At 39.7% G+C, this 9,979-nt stretch overlaps 1 protein-coding gene across 1 annotated transcript in view; it reads left to right on the top strand.

Annotated features, from left to right (window-relative positions):
* The first annotated feature begins 1,952 nt into the window (after positions 1–1,952).
* Positions 1,953–9,979, top strand: part of LOC124624978 (dipeptidyl peptidase 1-like) — a 46,919-nt gene continuing 38,892 nt past the window's right edge. Inside the window, exons 1-2 of the mRNA XM_047149142.1 lie at positions 1,953–1,981; positions 7,680–7,856. Of these exons, the coding sequence (XP_047005098.1) occupies positions 7,694–7,856 (163 nt within the window). The 5' untranslated portion in view covers positions 1,953–1,981; positions 7,680–7,693. The remainder of the gene's footprint in view (positions 1,982–7,679; positions 7,857–9,979) is intronic.

Below are 9,979 nucleotides of genomic sequence, written 5' to 3'. Positions count from 1 at the left end.
TTTCCGCTAATTCTCCACGCTGGCCTACACCTCGTTGTCTGTGTCAAAATGTTGTCTTCAAAGACAGCGGTTCATGTGACCAGAGATGAAACTCAGGGGGAGACAATTGCGGACTGTATTGTGGGTAATCTCACATTTCCATTTGAAAACGATGCAGGAGCATCTTCATTGCCCCTGCAGAATGCGGCCTAGAATTGTCTTGAAGAAGAAACAGCACGACAGTTATGTAATGTTAGCTGCATAGCTTCAGGCGAAATTTCTCACCAGGCCCTCGTACTTGGCGGCAGACACTATTTTCTAGACATCTTTACGCACTCACTGCGAGCTCAGAAATGAGAAGAGCGACGTGATACTAACTGGGGTTATACTAGAGACACTCCCCAACACATCTGTGCAAAGCTTTATTGGATTTTCATAGTCGTTTCCATTTCGCGACCGATCGGAGCTTACTTTCTGAACGCCCCTCGTATATTTGTCCAATGAATACCCGTTTATCATCTGCATTTCTTCTTGGTGTAGCAATTTTAATGGCTAGGAGTGTATGTTTTTCTGGAGTGACAGAAACCAATTCACGACTCGAACAGTGATGTTACTTGCATACGCTAATCTGTCACTATTCTGGCGGAATCAGGCAATCGCTGTGTGTCCATCCCAGATTTGTCTTTCTATACATCATTCGTCGAATACGGTTTTATCCCATACGCCTAAAGTATGTGGTTTTTGTCATGACAGTTAAGTGTTAGATTAGATGTCTCCCTTGTTAAAAATTGTCAGTTTCTGTGTTCTCTGCCTTCCTTTAGACAGAATAGATCTTGTAATAACTTCTTATTTGTATATATGTTAGCACTGGGGTTAATGTGGACCATTGTTTCATTTAATAGTTAGATGATGCATCTGTTTGTTGTCTTTTGCGAGATACAACACCCATGCCTGACACTAGCTAGGGCCACCAGCTGCGTGATACCTTTCATTAAAGCATGTGAGCCCGTGGAGTGTGATCTGACTGTCGGCCAGTCCAACCGATGGGCATCATTCTGACTTTCAGAGAGATATGTCAATAACTCACCTGCACCCTCGCAGTACAAATGAACATCTGAAACGCAGAATTGTGTGGAAGTGGACTGTGGACCATAGGAAATCTAATGAAGTAGAAACTGTACGCATGTAAAACGTGATGCTGTCCATGAATGTAAAAAATAGATGGCCAGATAAGGCACGAAGTGAAGCATTAAAAATAATTCGCAAGGAAAGGATTTTTATGGAATAATCTTACCAGAAGTGGTTAAGGTGGAGGAGTGGAGGAGAAAAGTAGCCAGGGAAAACAGATCATACATGATACTGAGTGCAGTATTTATGCAGAGACGAATGGAAAACAATAGGAAGACAAAGATAGTATCAAATCAGTCAAAGGACTGACGACTTAAAAAAAAGGATATCATAGGAACACATTTATCGTCCATGTCTTTTTTTCCATTTTGTTTCAAGGCGTTTATTTTGCTTCAAGTTGTTTCAAGTTGCTGATTTTCTTCAAGGAAACCAGTGTAGTACTAGTGCGATAGAAGATAGGAAAACAACAAATTGCACTGTTTTAGAGACGTAAGCTGTAAATTAGTTGCATGTGATATTACAAATCCTAAGAAATAGTGTCATATCTGTAGACAATGAATAAATTCTCTGTCACTATTGTCAAAATCTTTTGTGTATGAATAATGTAAAGAGTTGTAAACCAGATAATGTCGTACGAACGTACGAGTAATGAGTATTCCTATGGCTGAAGGTCACATATAATGTCTCGTAATAAATTATATATAACGATTAATCAGTTCGTTGTACAACAGACGCAGTATCAGCCAAATTGCGCTTCATATCTGAAACGGCACTGTGTGGAAGATAGCAGTCAATTGGGTGCAGAGGTCGCCCGCCATCAGATATAAAAGGCTTTGTGGACTCTGGTTTGTTGGTCACCGATAATTTCTGTGCGGTAAGTTATTCAGTACATCCTCATGCACGTCCTGGTCTAGTTTACATTCATTATCATAGTCAATTACTTTCGCTCGTAGTCTCGTAAACACTAATTCTAGCCCAACTGTGAAAATCTATTAATCGACTGTGACCGAACTTGAGGCTTTGGTAAAATCATAATTAGAAACATAAATACTGTAGCACCGTTTGAAAATATTACATATAGCTATAAATGGTTAAACAATTTCGTATGTATTGTCTCTTGAGAAATCTGTAGGCAAGCTCTTTGTTTAATCTGTCTCTCATTGATACACATTATCTCTTTAGCGACATGGTGTAATGCTCCTGTGACAGTTGTCAGCAGAAGAAGCTAATAAGCAAGTTCTTAATGTTTGATCATTATGATGAATATAGATTCCCTCTAACGTCTCCAGTAGACGGCCTGGCTGCAGTAAACAGGTGTCTTCCCACTATAAGACATTACAGACAAGTCTCAAAGGCTACAGTTATCAGGAAACTATCTCCCTCTTGTCTTCCTGGACATAGACTGATAAATTATCTTCTGTCTATGAAAACGCCTTCAAATATTACGTAGAGCTTCTAACGAAATACACACCATAATTTTTCACTGTCAACAGTACATTAGGAACAGCGAAGAACAATTTTGATATTGTAATTTTTATAATATATGTTACGCTAATCCGGAAATACGGCTATCGGAATTATCTTGGATTTTCACGTGCCACCTCATTCAAAATTGAAGAGAATGTGCCTAATTTATTGGAGTATATATTTGCACCGAGAAACCTTGCGCAATTGTTTGAAGCCAAGCACAATATACTTGTCAAAAATCGTTGTTTCCGTTTCTCACTGAGCACTGTGTTCGTCTGCTAAACGTTTACCTATCATATTGACAATGAGATTAGGTTCTTAATTGTCATTTGAGTTCACCACACCGTAGACGACTTGGCTGCAGTAAACAGGTGTCTTCCCACTACAAGACATTACAGACAAGTCTCAAAGGCTACAGTTATCAGGAAACTATCCCCCTCTTGTCTTCCTGGACATAGACTGATAAATTATCTCCTGTCTATGAAAACGCCTTCAAATAGTATGTAGAGCTTCTAGCGAAATACACACCATAATAACTCACTGTCAACAGTACATTAGGAACAGCGAAGAACAATTTTGATATTGTAATTTTTATAATATATGTTACGCTAATCCGGAAATACGGCTATCAGAATTATCATGGATTTTCACGTCCAACCGCATTCAAAATTGAAGAGAATGTGCCTAATTTATTGGAGTATATATTTGTACCGAGAAATCTTGCGTAATTGTTTGAAGCCAAGCACAATATACTTGTAAAAAGATCGTTGTTTCAGTTTCTTATTGAGCACTGTGTTCGTCTGCTAAACGTTCACCCATCATATTGGCAATGAGATCAGGTTCTTAATTGTCATTTGAGTTCACCACACCGTAGACGACTTGGCTGCAGTAAACAGGTGTCTTCCCACTACAAGACATTACAGACAAGTCTCAAAGGCTACAGTTATCAGGAAACTATCCCCCTCTTGTCTTCCTGGACATAGACTGATAAATTATCTCCTGTCTATGAAAACGCCTTCAAATAGTATGTAGAGCTTCTAGCGAAATACACACCATAATAACTCACTGTCAACAGTACATTAGGAACAGCGAAGAACAATTTTGATATTGTAATTTTTATAATATATGTTACGCTAATCCGGAAATACGGCTATCAGAATTATCATGGATTTTCACGTCCAACCGCATTCAAAATTGAAGAGAATGTGCCTAATTTATTGGAGTATATATTTGTACCGAGAAATCTTGCGTAATTGTTTGAAGCCAAGCACAATATACTTGTAAAAAGATCGTTGTTTCAGTTTCTTATTGAGCACTGTGTTCGTCTGCTAAACGTTCACCCATCATATTGGCAATGAGATCAGGTTCTTAATTGTCATTTGAGTTCACCACACAGTAAGACGTCAGATTTCCTGATTATGGTTCCGTGTCAAATATTTTACGTTCCTAGACAACTGTTGAGGCGAAGCGCGAGTCTTTTTATGAATAAATTATTTTGGAGTTTCCATGCATTTTAATGACAAGCTAGTTAAACATCTGCATTATTTTAATTTATATCGAATATTTTTTAGTTGCGTATTAATAACATTTCACAGTTTTTTCTGTGTGTGCTACTTTGTAAAAGCTGAGCGCCTTAACACTCTGCCCCCGGCTCTGGAGAAATTATTCTACGTCTTTTCATTCCCCTCTCATTTATCATAGGTAGTTTAACTATTTGATTTTCTGAAAGGACAGTTTTTTTCACCTCTGAAGGTCCCCCTTGTGGCTTATTGTAGCTGAACAATAATTTAATGTATGAAACGAACTTTTTGGGGTTATGTATTACGAATTATTTTCAAACTGTTAGTTAATACTTTCAGACCCGAATTTTTATGGAGGAATAAAATTTTTTCTTTATGTGGTGAGGCTCTTAGGCGATTTTTAAACGATTTTAAAAGGTAAGATTTATACCGAAATATGTATCTGTTTTCGAAATATACTTTGTACACTTGGCTTCATTTTGTGGACTAAAATAACTAATTGTGAAATATTCCCTATTGTAATAAACAAAATTATCATTCAATAATTACCATGCAAATTAACAATATCACTATTCAGTTATACGGTGGAATACAGTCAGCCAACTACAACCGTATATTCTGGTGGTCATGGACTATTGCTCACTGTTACAATGACTTTCTGATATTTTCAGAGTCATGCCAAACAGCTGGCAGCACCTGCACATGGCAAAAAGGTTGAACATTCACAAATGTGCACCTCAGGTTCCCATTGGGGAAAAATACACTGATGAGCCAAAACATTATGACCATTGCCCACTGCCCACAGTGGCGTTGGAAGTCACCTGGTAGCGCTGTGGGCAAGTGACGGGGCAACAAAAGAGTGTAAGCGGAGCAGACACGGATGGGGGATCACCCTAAAGAAGATATGGGTTGCAAATGGGGAAATTGGTTGAGCTACGCGATTTTGACAAGGGGCTTATTATTATTATTATTATTATTATTATTATTATTCTGAGCCTGTGAACGAGTATTTCGAAAACGGTGAAGCTGGTCGAATGTTTACGTGCTACTATCGTGAATATCTACAGAAAGAGGTAGAAAGTTATTGAAACAACCACTAGGTGCTAAATGGTTGGACGTCCACGATCATTCACAGAACGTAGGATTCGGAAGCATTTCCGCTCTGCTGAGTAGGATAGATGGTGATCTGTGGCATCTGTGCCTCTTGTGCACACTCAAGTGTTTCGGTTCACACCGTTCATCATACATTCTTGAACATGGAGCTCCGCAGCAGATCACACCTATGTGTTCACATTGAGACCCAACGACATCGTCAGTTACGATTGCAGTGTGCACGGGACCGTTGGGATTCGACAATCGATCAATGTGTCGGCTCTTTGTGTGAATCAAATTTTTGCTACACTATGTCGATGGTCGTCTCCGTAAACGCCGTCATCGAGACGAACGGCCGGCTGGTGTGGCCGAGCGGTTCTAGGCGCTACTGTCTGGAACCGTGCGATCGTTACGGTCGCACGTTCGAATCCTGCCTCGGACATGGATGTGTGTGATGTCCTTAGGTTAGTTAGGTTTAAGTAGTTCTAAGTTTTAGGGGACTGATGACCTCAGCAGTTAAGTCCCATAGTGCTCAGAGCCATTTGAACCATTTGAACGAGACGAACGGCGGCTCGAAACGTGCAGCGCGGCGCGGACACAGGCTGGCGAGTACAGTATTATGCTATGGGAACATTCTCCTGCGCTTGCGTGGGATCTGTGGTAGCTGACAGGTGCGTTCACGCTTGATTGATGTCATCTTTCAGCAGTATAATTGTCCGTGTCTCGGAGTCAGCACCGTGCTACAGTGGATTGAGGAGCATTATAGTGAACTCACGTTGATGTCTCGACCACCAAATTCGTCTGATGCAAATCCTATGGAACTCATCTGGATCGCTATCGGGAGCCATCACCGCGTACGCAAATCAGTGTCCCGTTATTTACGCGAATTACATGACCTTTGCGTGGACATCTAATGTCACATACCTCCAAAACCTACCAAAAAACTGTGGTATGCCTGACACGCAGAAACAGTTATGTATTTCATTTCAAAGACAGACAAATAAGCTAAACAGGTGGTCATAATTTTTGGCTTATCAGTGTATTTCTGTTGCAGCTGAAACAGTGAAAGTTAATGAACATAACTGTAGCCAATGGGTCTTAAAGGATTAAGAAAGTTTGCAATAAAATACAAGTATGTGAAAATGAAAGTTACCTCTGTAACCTAGAGATCGCGGTGATCGACGTCAACATGGAGGATCTGGGATCGATTTCTAATGTTGTAACAGAGACGGACAGCGTTCTTTCAACCTGAAAACAAAGAATCTATCTGCAGGAAATGTTATCTTTGATTTCGTAAGGCAATATTAACTACTAGGCAGCCGTTGTACTGCCTATATACATCTTCGGTAGCGCCATCTAATGTAGCAATCAGAGGTCGGTGCTCAGACCACGATCCTCTACAGCAGTTACACAAAAGATTTTCTTGTATAAACATTTGGTGTGTCAATGTAAGGCGAGTGTTACTTTACTGTGAATGATTGGAAATTGTTTTATTCCTCATCTATTTCACTGGACAAGTGTAACAAATTCCTATTATCACTGTAGCCGCAACATTTACTGAAACGACCGCCAGTTACGGAAACTAATGTGGTACAGTACAGTAAGCTTTTCGTGATAGGCGAATCAAATAAATTCAAATCATATCCTATTCACTGCTGCACTAGTCAATGTCCCCTTTGTATTTTCTTCTCCCCCCCCCCCCCCACAACCCGATCTCCTTAAAAATTACTATTCTACTATTCCTCCCCCCCCCCCCCCCCCCTTGCCCACCAAACCTTCCTATGTCCCTCTATGTATATGTTATTTCTTCCGCTCAGAAATCTCGACATTTTTCCTTGAATTACTAGACAGATTATGCTATTATCTAGCATTCATATCAGATTAGAAGACTGCTGACACTGAAAGAGGAGTTAAGTATTATTGTAGAAAGATAATCAGTTTCTGCAGCTACACAAGGCGTAACTGGTATGGATGAATTAATACCACCCTCTATTAATTGTGAGTATTCTTTAAGCGGGTTGGGATGTCAAACCGGCCGACTGGGAGCAGGAGGGGCATCACAGAATATTTTAATTTCGAGTGTCCTGAATATAGGATTGATGGCTTCCACTATAAAATATAAACGTTTGAATTGCACAGAGCAAAATACAGTGACGTGCGACAGAAAAATGCTGTGTGAAGAGTGTGGTGCTGCACTTCGGCACACTTAAGACTGAATAACATGCCGTACACTTACTCGAACATATATGTTTTATATACCAAACTCTTCAGAAAGATGTGCGCTACAAAATGGACATATTCTGAAAAATCGATTTTTTTGTTAAATTTTTGATCCCCTTTCTCAAACCCTTGAGGGTGGGGTGGGGGGGGCGCCACTATCAAGTTTCTGTCCCATTTCGGAAATATCGTAGATCCGGGGCTGTATGGGAGTAGGACTTCTGCGCCTAATTGTGCGAAATGGTATGGATGTTGATGGTATTAATTTTTTGACAGGAGAGACGGCAGCCATGTTAGGGTACCTGAGAACTTCGCTGGTAGTGGCAGCTGTGCTGTTGGCGAGCGCCACGGCTGACACGCCTGCCAACTGTCTATACAGCGACGTGCAGGGTAGCTGGACGTTCCACGAAGGTGAAAGAAACCTCGACAACAGCGCCACTTGCGACTCGTTCGGTGAGTAACTTATTCAAACAGGGACTCCTGGCTTACACATAAATTAATGTCAGCAGCATGGTGTCAGTTACAGTTCCTAACTTTCAAGAAAGATTTTGTTCTTTAGTGGACCACTTTATACAGTAACGAGTAACACGTTTGTCACAATATCAAGGAAAACCAAAAAATGTAAGTGCAGAAACAAATAGATCTGTTTTACTGAGTATCACAAAATTTCAGAAATGTTGACAGCTTCTATATTCATTTCTGAAAAATATGTAATTTATGGACGATAGTTAAAGTCTTCTGTGTAATCACCAACTGTCTCCTTTTCAAAAAGATATTTAATGTTGCTATGTGCAACCGTATTGTTCGAATAATCAGGAAGAAACTTGCAATTGCAGCAGTTGTCGAAAGACTTGCTTGTTTCTATGCGCGTACAGTCACTGTGAAGATATACACCATGTACTAAGGAGACCATAATGCAAAAGGATGATATATCTCACCTAAAAATTAGTACATGGAAGTTATCGACATCGCTGATAATGGCTGTCAAGTCTGCTTTTATGAAAAATTTTGTAAGACTAAGGAAAACACGAAAAGTATTCCATTTTCCCAAAATTCTGTTTATAATAGGTCCACCTCTGATCTCAAGTAGAAAACTGCCTATTACATAAAGCTTAAAAACAGAATTATTTTTAATAAAAATGTAGTAAGATGTGTTTTCGCTCCCTACTGTTTATTTGACTGATCACTAGCAGTCATCGATTTAAGTGAATAACAGCGGAATTACTGTAAAAGTGGTATTTCCTGTTGAAGCATGCGTGTCTAAGATCGAGCCTCGTTGTAACCAAATCATCAACTTCTTCCACATCTCAAAATTTCAAGACCCAAGGACGAGAACTAGGCACCAAGAACTGAAAGAATGGATATTACTTATATTACTTGTAGTGGCTCAAGTTCTGGTGCGCTTGGAGCACTGAATCTGAAGTTAACGTAAAGAACACGTGGAATCTGACACATTTGCATCGGAAAGCAGATCGCAAGCTCATCCGAGTTTAAAAATTAGTCGTCACGTAAAAGACCAGTTGCCCTACATCTCATAATCTTCAGCCTGAAAGTCCTTAACTTCATTGCTGAATAGCATAAACTACTTTATAGTCAGAGAATCGTTTCAAGAAATACATCACGAGTACCTTAGCAACACCTCAAAATTTGTTCATGTTTGCATTGTTTGGCAAAGACTTTGCCAGCATTGAACAAATAATAATTTTCTAGGAACCATCTTGGCCTATGACTAAAATAAATTTTGATGAGCAGACTATTAGCTCATGAAACACATCTCAGGAAACTAAATATTAGATGGTCCCCTACGCCTTTCACAAATTTCAAGGTCTTTTGGAATATTACGCGAAGAGAATGTTGCTTTTCAACCTTAAGGAACAAGTATTACTGTATTCAAATCTTTCTGGAAATACTGTCGCGTCATCTCCTTCTTCTGGATATCCCTTAATGGATACAGACGAGCACACGATGCATCTTTATTCTATGAATTGCAGTATGTATCAGCTGATCTGCACTTGGTAGTCGTATACACTGCTTCGTGTTAGCTAATCAATATATTTTTCTTCGTCATTTTCTTCTTTTGCTCTCGATCTTCCCTTCTATGATCACTAGTAGAAGTAGGCCTAAACATTTGGAGTTTCGTAGGTAGGTCCTAAATATACAGACTTTCTTCTTTTAAAGTGGCTAACATTTCTCGCTCGTCGTAATACCTCGGTGGCAGTTGTTCTAGCTGTCTGCAGTGTTTTAAACATCCTGCGGTAAATCTACATTTCAAAGGCTCCGATGTTCTTTCGTATTGGCATGTTTAGTGTCCATCCTTCAGACCCGTGTAGACGTATAGGCCAGATGTAGCATTTACAATCCGAACTCTATAGTGTAAGCCTAAATTTGTACCTGTAAGATTTTTTTTAATTTTATGAAAGTATTACGGACGTTCTCTATGCTACGTTTTATCTCCATGTCACATCTCCAGTCTTCACAGAGCCACATTCGAAGGTACTCAAATTCGTCTACTCTTCGTATTACAGAGCCACTGAAACGCAGATTTGCTTTAGTAAAGGAGTCGGGATGTCTTGTGA

The sequence above is a fragment of the Schistocerca americana genome, chromosome 1 (assembly GCF_021461395.2).
Source record: "Schistocerca americana isolate TAMUIC-IGC-003095 chromosome 1, iqSchAmer2.1, whole genome shotgun sequence".
NCBI lineage: Eukaryota > Metazoa > Arthropoda > Insecta > Orthoptera > Acrididae > Schistocerca > Schistocerca americana.
The sequence above is the reverse complement of the archived record's forward strand: the minus strand, read 5'-3'. Positions and strand labels throughout refer to the sequence as shown.